We start from the raw sequence: 13,751 nt of genomic DNA on the forward strand, positions 1-13,751 counted from the left end.
AACTTAAGTGGATACTGTCAAAGAAAGAGTTAAATGTCAAATGTCAAAATTACAATAGAATTGCAAATGCCAAGATTTGTCGCTGTAGTTTCGTAAAATCAGTCAATCGTTTATTTAATTAATTAAATAAATAAGTAATAGTGCTATTCATGTGCGTTAAGTGAATTGTGGATCGAAATCAATTTGCTCCAGAATTTTAGGAAATTTATTTACGATACCAGCTGTTGATAATTAAATTACTGAAAATGTAGCGCAAAAAATATATAACGGTAAAGTTATAAATAAAGCCTAAATAGTAGAATATAAGAGCCGCATAACGGGGCTGTCGGTCTATATAAATTTGGAGGTGACCTTTATAAATGTCTATTTATTGTTAGAAGCTGCATACAGAAGTTCTGAATATTATTCCGAAAATGATATTTCATAACAAGTTACTTGTTGACATACAGCTGATCAAACATTCTTTGTTCGAAGGATTGAAGAGCTTATCAGTTATGGAAATATTATTACGTTTTCAGGTCTTTAAATACACATGAGTTTTGATTTCAATGAAATCTTCCTACAACAATCTGCTGCCAAAAGACAAATGGTGAGTACAGTTTAATAACCCACTTATGGAAATACAATTGGATAAATGTCTGTGTACAATAACCATTAATAATCAATTAAGTAAATGGTTTTTACAAAAATTTGAAGGTATTATGAATATATAATTATTATCTCATTCATTATATTATTGAGGTGTATTGAACAAAGTTATTAATTGTAGAAAGCCATCTGTGTGCAAGGTCTTTATAAATTCGTGGTTCTTGTTCCTGCATTCTACATTTGTGTAATTAATATTTTAATATTAGGAAACACTTTGCTTGTTAGCGTCCTGTACCATAAAAATACACATTTCAATTAAAAATGTACAATTTTCCTTAGCTACCTGCCATTTTAGAAATGTTAAATATAATTTTATTTAAAAACACCTATAATCCTTAAATCTAAATATTATAAATACCTGTTCTAATATTTATTATTGACAGGTAAATGTTTCTCATTATTTCTATTAATCTAATCACCTGACTCTGATCGATAAGCTAATTTATTATACTATTTGCTTTTGCTATAAAATACTAAAATGAATTTCATTCCTTATGTTTTATTTATGATTGAAAAAACCACTTAGTTATTGTTGTTGAATAACAAATTCAACAATTGTTATTCAACTATGAATTCTTATTAGACCACCTAAATATTTTGTTCAGTTATATGTAATTCGCAGATTACAACCTTAAAGTTCATACAAGAATGCTCAAAATATGTTGAACACACACTCACTCACACTGTTAAACTATTCAAATTAAGAAGTAATTGGTGAATAATGTATTTAAAAAAATATAGTGTAATGTTTTGTTACAGCGTTCAAGTACAAATAAAGTGAATATATTTGAAATCTCCATTCTCTCTGTTCATCATGAAGCAGCTAGCAGCTTGGTAAGTTGTATTATAAATTATCACTCTTTTCGATTGTGGCTACCACATTACTTGTCTGATACTTATATATATGCACATATTTTCAATCTATTATCCCCTATCATATCTGACATATCTGTTTCACATCATCGTTCATCTACTTTCATTCATTCATAATGTTATTCATGCATGCTTGTCTATTTTCAGTAATCCAATGCACTATACTCCCTTGTACATGGGACTTAATTACAGCATAAATTGTGAAAAGTGGGTGTATAGTGTAATAATGTGCACCTCTGCTTACCCTTTCGGGGATAAAACAATATGTAATAATACTACTACTACTTTATACTTTAGAATTGAACATTTTTAACTAAGTATTGTCCATCTTGTTGAGCTAGCAACAACTTAACGAAACAGTCAATTAGTATAATTCCTTGTACCATTAAGAGTTCAAGTAGTATTTCCTCAATGGATTGGAATAAAATATAGAACTAGTAAAAACCTACTTGTTATAAAGTTAAGGAAAAAAGATTCCAAATAACTTAGTAACTCATTGATAAAATTCCATTCAAAGCTACACTTTGGAACAAGCACCTAGCTTCACTGACGGACAGACTGACAGACTATTTATTTCTTTATTTGTTGACATTTTAAAAGTGCCTATGTTTATGGTTTATATGGAATAAATGATTAGACTTTTGACTATTTGAAAAGCACAATCTATTGGGTTTTTTGAGATTCATATTTGTAGTCTAATTATATTTAATATGCATACAAAAAAGACAAGTTTTTCCTTATATGAACACTTACTCATAATTTTATCTTTATACCAATACAAAAAATAATTGTGCTAATAAAAAGCTGCAAACAGTTCCTAGAATTTTTTATTAGGTAGGTAGTGGATTACTTATCAAACAGCGATGAGTCAAATACAAACAACAGGAACATTTGCGAGCGACATTAATTGTCCCCGGCGACATCGGGCATGTCAGACGACATCGTCCGAGGCTTTATACTTAATTATCGTTTTTTTTTAATACGAACTTAATGACAACTCCTGCCTTTATTTTAACATTATGTCAAGTGGTTAACGAATTTTGGAGTCTAATACACACAAGATATTACAGAATATTTTATAGTATAACTCTTGGTCATGTGCCTCCAGACTAACGCCATTCAGTCCCCTTATACAGGAGACTAAATAGGCGAATCGTGGGTGTTGCAAGTCCACCTCGGTGATGCGTGATATAATATTATTGTTATTGTACAATCTAAACATCCATCGTTGTTTGTTTTGTTATTCATGTAACGGAAGTTAATGACTGATTAATTGTTGATTAAACTTATATATCGGTCATAAAATCTTTTAATTTCATATTATTGTGCCTTTTATTTGAATGTTTTCAACTATCAATGTCGATATAAATTACATAATGGTGATGAAGGTTTTAAGCTAAATTATTTCAACAAATCGTTGTCTTCCTGCCATTATCAGACATAAAATATTTTTTTCATTTTCCTTTATCCTATTAGATGTCATCCTATCACAAACTCCGTTCTATTTCATATTATAATAATTTACATCAACTAAGAATCTTTTCCTTGGTCTCGAAAGGTCTTGTAATGAGAGAACTGGAATTGCAAGCATTTGTTTCATTACATATTCTTTGTACAGGTATCAGAAAAAAATAAGTTCATACGACAAGGAAGAATGGGAGACAATGGTGGAACAGCTTCTGATGCGTGGCACCTACCGCCGGCGCATCGTAGACTTCTCATCGCACGCGCGCTCTTACCTCATCGATGTTGACTTAGTTAGAGGTACACCTAGACCTGTTTGTTTATTCTTAACTTTATTTCCTAACTACTGTTGAGAGAAACAATGGACAAATGTTTGTCTTGTATTGTGTCTCGCTTACGAGAATGACAATGAACTACGGTTATGTGCTCTGGCACATCATAGGTTTAAGCTAACTTGTGCAGCTGAATATATGAGATCTTCACCTTATTCTCTAGATTAGGTGTAAATGCGACCATGCTACCCAATCTTACACATTCCCATGACGAAGTACTGAGTCCAGCCACTTGAAATGACAAAGTTTTGTTAAGGTCTTCGACGAAAAATCGAAGAAATGTCTCCCATATTTAGTTCATAGAAAAATGTAATGCTAAGAACACACCAGTCCTATACATTTTCTTCTAGTTTCAACAAATAGGGACCATAACATTGAATTCAATTAAGTAATTTTATGATTTGTCAACAGGCTCATCATTCCCAAAAGCAAAGCCGACGTTAAGCATGCGTCGTGTAATATGGTACGCTCTAGTCCGACTATTGTTCCTACCCGTGCTATACCAGTGGTGGACGCAACAAACCTCGCCGGCCTGCGCCAAGTTCCTCCTCACGCTGTGGCTCATGCAGGTCCTCAACATCACCATATACTTCATGACACCAGAGACCGTTGACAACGACGTGAGTTAACGCATTTTAAACATTATACTACTTATTTTAAAGTTCAATTTCACTTGTATTCAGAATGATTAGTACTGTAATAGCAACTGACATGGTAATGTGGATTGGAAATACAATGGGTCGGTTCTAAAATTAACTACAATAACAATATTGTTAAGGTCCACGCCGCGCTTTTTATGGAATACGGCTATTGTAGTGTAACATTATTTATACATTCCGTTGGAAATGCGTCATGCGTTTAGTAAGAAAGATAAGAAATAAAAATTGGAAATATGTTTTGTGGTTCATATTTAGTTGGAATATTCGCACCTAAATAAAATTTTAAGTACTGAATAAAGCAAAAGTAGTTCTAATTTAATACAGTAGCTTGTGCACAAAATGACATTCGTACCTATTACTAAAAATTACATTGCCGGAAAATCACATAGGTAATGTAAATGATTTAAATTGGTCCATTTCATACACTTTTTTACAGCGTTGTATTTATATATTTTCTTTGAGGGGGTAAAATCATCGAATGACTTCCCGGCATGGTTGAAGCGTGAGGGAGTGTCAGACTCTTACTGACTAAAAACCACCCCGTTCCTACTTCCGCTTTGATCCGGAGTCCCACATTTATATTTACACCAATATCTATTCTAATTATTTATAAAATATTTTGTTTGCAGCCGAACTGTTGGCTAGTGCCTCTAGGTCTGATGTTGGTGCTTAGCATTGTACACTCACAGATAGTCAGTACGACTGAAATGGAACTGGCTCGCGTGAGGCCACGGGCCACATTCCGACGCAAATTACCGAGATATTTCAGGTAAATTAAACCGTATGTTTATATAAATAGAAGTGTTTTTCCAACAATTCAGTAGTCACATGATCATTTGTATGATTGTTTTCACTTAATAGGCGACCTAGATCAGATTGTGATGGTGGCAGCGGTGGCGGCTCTGCGGAAAGTGGCGCCACCTCGAGTCAGAGCAAGACACCCACTTCCAAACCGGCAAAGTTTCGACGGAGACAATCACGCACAGAAATTGCTGAAAATGGCCTCAGGTTTGCCCCGATTTCATTATCTTAAAATTACTAAAAGTATTTTCTGAAATCATTACTATTATATGAGATAACTTTTCCATTTCCAGAAAACGTAAAAAAGAACTGACAAAAGAGAACCTGATCAAAAATTTAGAGCCGGTTAAAAATAAAACGATCGTGAAAATGAAGGCTAAAGACTCTGATGATGAAGACTATATGGTTTGGAAGAAGCCTGATGTGACGGCACCTATAGTGACGTTCACCCCACCGCCAGACGACGCTACACCTAGCACCTCCTTCCGATACAAACCTAACGTGCTAACTAAGAAACAACTAGAATCTTTCAACGTGAGACAGAACCAACAAATGCTAGCCAGAGTCCTAGCCGACGGAGACGATGGCTTCGAAAGCCTGAACGGGTACAATTCCAACGGCAGCGAAGGTGAAAGAGTTAAACATGAGACTGAAAACTTAATCCAAAGAGAAGCTAAGAGAACTAACGAACAAAATAACGAACCTAAAGAGAACAATAGTCCTGATAAATCAGCTGAGACTTCTGCGGAGACTGCTAAAAATGAAGAGACAATAAAAGACAATGATGAGACTGGAGATTTAAAGAAAGTCGATGATAAGTCTGATGCCGATTCTGATGGTGTTGCTGCTACTAGCAGTCCTAGTACAGGGAAACGAGTCGGAGTACGATTTAGAAACTCCTGGGCCCAAGATGGCATACGTTTGCAAGAAACCAGTGATGAAGATTTCACTGTTCATAAGAAGAAAGAAAAGGTAATTTTTATTTAGTTCCTTTTCGCATGCTTTCGTTTTTAATCGTGTCAGAATCTTAAAAATACTTATGTAATATTATAAAGTAAATTAACTTCAACCTTTTAACATTAGGTGATAGATGGAAGCAATTTACAGCACGCGAAAAAAGGTAGTTATCGGCATTTTGAGGCTGGTCGCATGTTTCTAACTATATGCACTAATATCGATTCTAAATGTGAATGTATGTAATAAGTCTCATTGTTAGTTTTCAAATTGATTTTAAAAATGAACGTTTTCTATTTTAAATTCGCTGATTTTTAATTATAAACTCATATATTTTTTCTAATTTATGTTTTCTGATTGACTTTAATCTTAGTCATAAAGGTTTATGGATGTTCTCAATAACCTATTTGTCTACATAAATAACTACAAGACATAGAAGATTGACAAATTCATTGAGCTTTCGTTAAAAAATCCATCTCTAGTAACCAAATCTATGAATAGATAGTTTATCATTAAAAATGGCTTTAAGTTGTAACAGTGTGGTTAACATATGTTTATGTTAGGTATGAAATCTTCAACGAAATGTAAAATTCTTAATGAATTTTCGTAGAAATTTGACAATTACCAGTCATCGTCATCGGACGGAGAATGCTCGGCGTCCGCCCCATCCATCGCACTACCATCCCACCATACCATGTCTGATTGGGTTGGCCAAACTACTAACAGTAAGCATCAATTATGTATGTTAACTATCAAATGTTTATAAATACTAATTATGTACACATATCTGTTACTGATTTGCTCGATTTTGTAAATGTAAAACTCTAATGTTGGTATTTTTACTACTATGTATCATATTCTCATTGGTATTCCCTGTAAATTATTCAAATATGTATTTCATACTAGTCGTATTCTTACAGTAACGGGCTCTGCATAAAACTATCCATTTTGATGCAGTCGTTCAGAGATTATGCACATACACACAGACAAAGTTCAACAAATCTTAAGCATGTTAAAATCATAAATTATTAATAAACGATATTCTCATATGTATTGCATGCATCGACAGGTGAAGAGAGTAGTTATGGTTCTCAGTCAGAAGGTGGACATTCAGATGTTGGGTTTTCCTACACGGCTGATAGTTCCTGGGATCCGTTCGCTATACTCGACCCCACTAGTGATACAGGTATTTGTTCTGTTTTTTTCATGTTACTGACTTGATGTAATCCACATATTTACATACATTTCAATCTCCAGAGCATTAGGCAAACGCAAACCTTCAATAGATTTTCAATTTTAACTGTAATGCAATAAGGTTGAATTTGTGTTGGAGTGTAAATTGGATTAAAGTATAATTATCTCAATATTAGCTACAAGACGTCCACTACTGAATATGTGTCTCCCCAAAGACTTGCAGAACAACGATTTGAAACTTTATTGCTTTTCAATAAAATTTAAAATCCAGTAGCGAATTTGTAGTCGGTATTGAAAAATCAATTTTTTATAGTAAAATGCACGATGTGGGAGCGTGGTTCCACCCTTCGCGCGGAGCTATCAGCGGTGGACATAAGTTGGTACGTGGTGGCGCGCGCCGAGCGAGCCATGGCGGCTGACGGCTGTCTATGGGCCGGGCTCGCTATGGCCGCCGCAGTCGCACTCGTTAAACCTATTATACGGTTTGCTCAGGTAATTATAAAAATTTATTAATATGTATCACCTGGTGGTAAGCAATCGCCGCCGCCCATAGACACTTGAAACACCAGGTGTTACAAGTGCGTTGCTGGCCTTTTGGGGGCTGAGGATTTAAGGGTTATTGAGGAATCGTGTATTGGGAAGATTGGGAAGGGGGGCCTCCGGTAACCTCACACACACAACGAAACACAGCGCATGCGTTGTTTCACGTCGGTTTTCGGTGAGACGTGGTATGACACCTGTCGAGCCGGCCCATTCGTGCCGAAGTATGGCTCTCCCACACTTAAATATGGAGACTGAGATTCAAGTTATTATGCGTGCGTTTAACATGACCTACTACATTCCCAAATTACTGAAGGGTCATATTATTAAGGTTCTTTTTGCAACATTAACTAAAATGTTTTTTTTTTCATGTGCCTAGGTGGCGGCAGAACTGGACAGTAGAACAGAAGAGGAACTGCAGGCGCTCTCCGTGATCACTTACTTCCCGACGCTAGTAGCCAACTACAAGGGGTCGCTGCTCTCTATATTCATCGGTGCTTTTGGTGATAACATTTGGTAAATATACATTTTACTATATCTCTTAGGTCTAGTTCTGTTTGTCTAAACCAGGGGTTCCCAGCCGTTTCCTTATCAAGGACCACTTTTATAATTCTTGTTAAGTTAGGGACCACTATTACTATTACTTTTTTCATGTGGTCCCACACTCTCCTCTCAGTTGTTTCACTTGATATAAGCTTTAACTGTGGCACTTATCGTACGTATTCCGTATGACGTCATCTGTGCGCATCGCATCGATGCGGATCAGTGGACGCAGTTGTATGAGTTTCTATACAAGACAAACTAAAATCCGTTGCGTCCGATGCGTGCGATGCGTACGATGCGGACCTGTGGATGAGTAACTTAAAAAAAGGTAATTTAAAAAACTAAAAAACCATAAAACAAGAAAATCATCGTAAAATTTAAGCAGTCGGGACCCATTCTAAATTAAAGACTTTGTGAGGGCACATACGGCTGGCTTTCTAGAATGGGTCCCGACTGCTTAAATTTTACGATGATTTTCTTGTTTTAGGGTTTTTTCATTTTAATATTATAAAGAAACGCAGTCGGATTTTTTAGTTTTTTCAATTACCTTTTTTTTTTAGTTTTATAATTTTTATTTTTATATATCTAGTGTCACTCTCACAGTAAATACGAATCCAACGACCCCTATCAAGTGGAAATCCATCGAGTCGTTCAGGCTAGAGAGTGAGAAATATTTGAATTTGGCGCCAAAAATCCGCTATTTAGTTTTTTTTATTATTTTGATATATCCAATGACACTCTCACAGTAAATACGAATCTAACGACACCTCTCAAGTCAAAATCCATCAAGCCGTTTAGGCTGCAGAGCGTGCCAAACAATTATACATACATACATACATCCTCCTTCTGGCGCAGTCGGGTAAAAAGGCTGTCCAGCATACTTACCGCCCACACTATCATCAGTTTCTAAACATCAAAACACTAACTAATAATAATAATCTATAATTCACCCAGGGTGGTATCAACGAACCTGTTGTCCTGCATGCTGCGTTTCGCGCTGGGTGCGCTAGTGTTCTTCCTGCTAGCAGTAGCGGAGCGAGCATTCAAGCAACGGTTCCTATACGCCAAGCTGTTCTCACACCTCACTTCAGCACGACGGGCCCGGAAATCTGAACTACCACACTTCAGACTGAATACAGTCAGGAATATCAAGACTTGGCTGTCTACACGGTCTTATTTGCGAGTGAGTGCCTTTTTTTTCTTAGATTTTGTGTACTAGATTAATCACACCGAAGACGTCATCGACACAAGCGTGCTAGTGATTGCCTTTTGCCATTAATTTATTGATATTATGATGGAACTATGTCAAAGTTAAAATTAGTTCTTATTTAGAACTATTGGTAAGTAATGGAAAATGACTTAGAAAATATTTGTGTGTTATAGCGCCGTGGCCCCCAGCGTTCCGTGGAAGTGATCGTGTCGGCCGCATTCATGCTGATTGTGGTACTACTCGGCTGTGTCAGCACACACCTGCTAAGGGTAAGTCCTCCTTTGTTCAATACTCACTATATCTGCACTGCATTATTACATTTGTTGCGTTATCTCTAATCCACAAAATGAGCTTAAATATTGTGTTAAGTATCGATTTTAGTTTTTCACTTAAAAATGTTACAGCAACATTTCAGATCACAATTCTGGCTTAATGTAACACATGTTCTACACTTTTTCCTTGGAAAGGCCACCGATTTGCAGCATAAGCACCTTTTGAAGACGGAATTTCACGCAAACTAGCCATATAAAGTCACAATTTCATGTCACATTAGTTACTGTCCATTTTCCACCAACTGTGACGTTCATTAGCTTCACTTTCCACAACATCATATCACACACACACCTCATTACCACACCATCAACTCACAAATCACTATGTGTGAGTGCAAGTTCAGAAAATTAATAAGATTAATAATAGTGTAATAATACTCAGGACTCAGTGACGTTAGAGAGCGGATGGCTACTGGAAGTACTACTTTGGAGCTTCTGCATCGGCATATACCTGCTACGACTTGGCACTTTGGGTAGCAATGTGAACAAAAAGTACCGCGGCTGTCTCTCCGCCATACTTACTGAGCAGATCAACCTCCATCTTGCCATTGAACAGAGGCCAGAAAGCAAGGAACAACTTACTGTCGCAAATAACGTGCTCAAATTGGCTGCTGATTTACTAAAGGTAAATAAATTCATATTTATTAATTAAAATTAATTTAAAGACGATATAAATACGTTTTACGTCGTTAGAATATATTCTACCAATTTATTTATAAATTATATTTATAAAAGTAAGATTTATCTTACCTACTGATATCTAAATGTATTTGTCAAATGATTTTTCATGAGAATAAAGATAGAGATATCGATTCCTATTAAAAATAACTGCATATCTCTACACCTATAAAGGAAACAAGTAATACATAAACAATATTTATTTTATGTTAAACGTTTTTAACGAGCTTATCTGCTGATCAAACCTTTTCTGTTGATATCCATATTGGAGTTAGTTATGAAAAAAATTGATTACAATATTGCATGGTCATCCATATAAATAGCGTGTGCCAAAAATCAGATCGATCTGTCGTCAGGAAAGGGGTGAAATTTTAATTACTAAAGCCCCAAACAAACAAACAGGTCAAGCTATATAAAACCTTTGACCAGGCCAGCAACACTAATGTATTTTTATTTACTTTACAATCCATGTAAGGTGCTATATCTCGCTTTACAATTCCACGAATGGAATCAGTGTCCATTCCATTTTAAGTAAGAAGATAAGTCACGGTCCCGGTGCTATGACATCGCAAACATGCTTGACTCATATTAAACATCTGCATCATGTCGTCTATGTTGATTCATGATGCATCACGAATGTAAAATCAATTTCATTTTATAAATACAATGGTGTGTTTAATTACTATAAACTAAATAAACCTTGCCTAAAATGTGAAAATAAGGTACTTCAAACACTCAGCAGTCTTATAAATTATTTATTTCAATTTCAGGAACTGGACGCACCCTTTAAGATATCAGCGTTATGCGCCAACCACTACCTCTATACTATCACCAAAGTGGTAATCCTATCAGCATTGTCAGGCGTACTATCAGAGATGCTTGGCTTCAAGCTGAAACTACACAAAATCAAAATTAAATAAAAGCGCAGAGACTTTGTTGCACTGTGCAACGATCAAGTCTACTAGTCTGAGAGGCCATTTACATTATTTATATGACATCTTACTGCGCTAAATCACAAAAACATATTTAAATATCTAAACATCATGTTGCGCATAATATTATAACTTAAAACTTTTAGTAATCTTACTAAATGAACTTCTAATCATAACAATCTAACTGCACTTAGCAAAATTAAAAATCTTATTCAACGTTTGTTAATAATAACCCACTGTAAATTATTGTTTGATTTCAAAAACGTAGGTAGTTAATGTTATAGTAAATTTCTAAACAGGGATGTATTATGTAAGTAAGCAAATACTTTTATGTAGTTTTTCGAATTATTAACTAAAAATAATCAAATATTTCAGATATTTAGCTTTTTTCTGAAACTTTTAGAATACTCCCGAACTATGTACAATCGGCAAAACTATTTGGTAAACTGGTAAGAAAATAAAGATTGATTAATGTCCGAGTACTCAAAGGCTACTCAATTTTAAGACTCTCTCAAAACTAGTTCTATTCCTATCATTTTTTTTTAAAATGACAGAGATATCACGATATTTAAGTGCAACTAAAAATTGAGTAGCATTTCAGTATTCGGGCGTAAGTGCAGAAATAGTAATTATACAGCTATTGATCCAATCATTGGTTTCGAGAGATTAGCTAAATAACAACGTCTAATTATCTCTGTGTCAGTTTATTTTCTTATCCAAATAGTTTGGCTGACTGTACACACAGTAAAGTTAACCTCTTGTTGGTTGTATTATTTTGTTTATCGGAATATATTTGAATTATTTTTAATCTACAAACATAATTGACTGATTTGTACCACTTCTAAAAAGCATAGTTTCCATGTGCCAAATGTTATTTTTAGATAACTTCTCGTTTGTTTTATTTTGCCATAAAAATAGCATATTTCGCATAACTTATTTTTCTTTTAAATAGACTAATGGTCTATATGTTAAGTATTCTTCTTGCTCTCTACTTTTGTGATAGAGAGATCTTTTATTTCAAATAAATTATGGCAATCGATTTTCTCGTTGGAAATATGTACTATTTAACTATCGTTATTTTATGAGGTGTTTTACATGTAATTTGTACATAACTAAGCAACTTGAGGCCTTTCTTATTATATCGTCGGTTATTCTAGAAGTTGTCATGTTTTACACTTAATACTGTGTTAGATTTAATATTTTACAATCGACCAATTTGATCCATGACCTGCTTTCACAATTAATTAATCACATTAAAATATCAGAAATTCAAAATCACTAATGTCGAACTTAAAATTTATGTAGGGTCTTAAATAAAATTTGTCGATTGTACCCAAAAGTAAACAAAAGGTAAGGGCTATGAAGTGCGCTAAACGAAACGCATTACCCTCAGCTGTCACAGGAGTTTGTTATCTACGCAACAATCCCTGAGTTCAGAGCAATTTTTATTTTTCAACTAGGTACTTTATAATAATTATTTATTTACATCTTTTTTTTTCTCGTTAATAGTATGATGCTATATTTGTTATGATCTCATTTAAACTTTTAGTTAATTTAAATCTACTATAATCTAGCTGAATGAAGTCTACTGTTCAGGATAAATTACGATAACTATTAATTATTATGTTATCGGCTTACTAACGTAACTGTTTGACGAGGAACTCGACTAGCGTAGTTCCGCGACACACGACGCGGTGTTTATCACGCTGCTACTCTTGTGAATAAACCGATAACATAATGATTAATTTAGTATGTCTCACGAAAGTTATAATTAAATATAATAGCTTTGAAATAATATCCCACACTGACTCTGATAAATGTTGCCTACCTTACTTTTTAATGGTAAACTAAGAAATTCTTAAAACTTTATAGTTGATATTTATAACTGAATATGAATTTGGTGTTTTGCCATATTACCTAACTAAGGTATGATACAATTATGGTTTCTGTGGAAACGTGATTTTATTGTTATTTTACATATATAAAACATGGTTTTCATTATAAATGACATAATATATTGTTATATGAATGTTTTCAAACATTTCCGTTCATTTATGTTATCAGCAATCATTGTATTACATGAATGGGTAACTATATAATATTAGGTTTTAGTTCAATAAATGCCATTATTTTTATACGTTAACTTTATATCTTATGTTCCTAATCATTCTGTATTGTTTAAATATTCTCAAAAAGACAGTTAATGTAAATAGATAGTAAGTTATTTTTTTATTTACTTTTTTATAACAAAACATATGAATTGTATCCACTCTCACACTGATGTTTTAAATATACAATTCGTAAGAAAGAATTCAATATGCTTAATGTTAGTAGTTGTTTGCAATTATTACCATGAAGATTTTCTAGACTAGCCAAAATGTGTTAAGTCTTAGTTTGCATAATCTTAAATATTGTAATAGAAAAAAATGTAGGTGCTTTCTTAAATCGCTGACTGGTATTTTTAAATACCACGTATTGTCGTTACATTTAGTTTTAAGTAGATTCTCATGTGAGCATAAAATGCATCACAATGAGGCAACAAATAAATTAATTATACTTAGAACCTTGGACTTTTATTTCTGTAATTTTAT

The 13,751-nt window shown here is 34.1% G+C and overlaps 1 protein-coding gene across 6 annotated transcripts; it reads left to right on the forward strand.

The window, feature by feature from the left end:
• Nucleotides 1–44: 44 nt before the first annotated feature.
• On the forward strand, nucleotides 45–13,723 carry LOC126912468 (protein PHTF2). Of its 6 annotated transcripts, none has more exons than XM_050704618.1 (16): nucleotides 45–346; nucleotides 519–589; nucleotides 1,408–1,482; nucleotides 3,140–3,285; nucleotides 3,729–3,937; nucleotides 4,606–4,745; nucleotides 4,838–4,984; nucleotides 5,071–5,749; nucleotides 6,342–6,471; nucleotides 6,801–6,917; nucleotides 7,239–7,417; nucleotides 7,845–7,981; nucleotides 8,963–9,191; nucleotides 9,392–9,487; nucleotides 9,918–10,175; nucleotides 10,999–13,723. In XM_050704618.1, exons 3-16 carry the CDS (start codon nucleotides 1,463–1,465, stop codon nucleotides 11,146–11,148), a joined length of 2,637 nt encoding a protein of 878 aa, XP_050560575.1. In that variant the 5' UTR covers nucleotides 45–346; nucleotides 519–589; nucleotides 1,408–1,462; the 3' UTR covers nucleotides 11,149–13,723. The 6 variants fall into 6 exon arrangements, with proteins under 6 accessions (XP_050560575.1, XP_050560580.1, XP_050560574.1 ...); XM_050704623.1 differs by lacking the exon at nucleotides 6,342–6,471 and adding an exon at nucleotides 5,861–5,897 and having other exon boundaries at nucleotides 45–269; XM_050704617.1 differs by having other exon boundaries at nucleotides 45–269.
• The last annotated feature ends 28 nt before the right edge of the window (nucleotides 13,724–13,751 follow it).

The sequence above is a fragment of the Spodoptera frugiperda genome, chromosome 26 (genome assembly GCF_023101765.2).
Source record: "Spodoptera frugiperda isolate SF20-4 chromosome 26, AGI-APGP_CSIRO_Sfru_2.0, whole genome shotgun sequence".
Lineage (NCBI taxonomy): Eukaryota > Metazoa > Arthropoda > Insecta > Lepidoptera > Noctuidae > Spodoptera > Spodoptera frugiperda.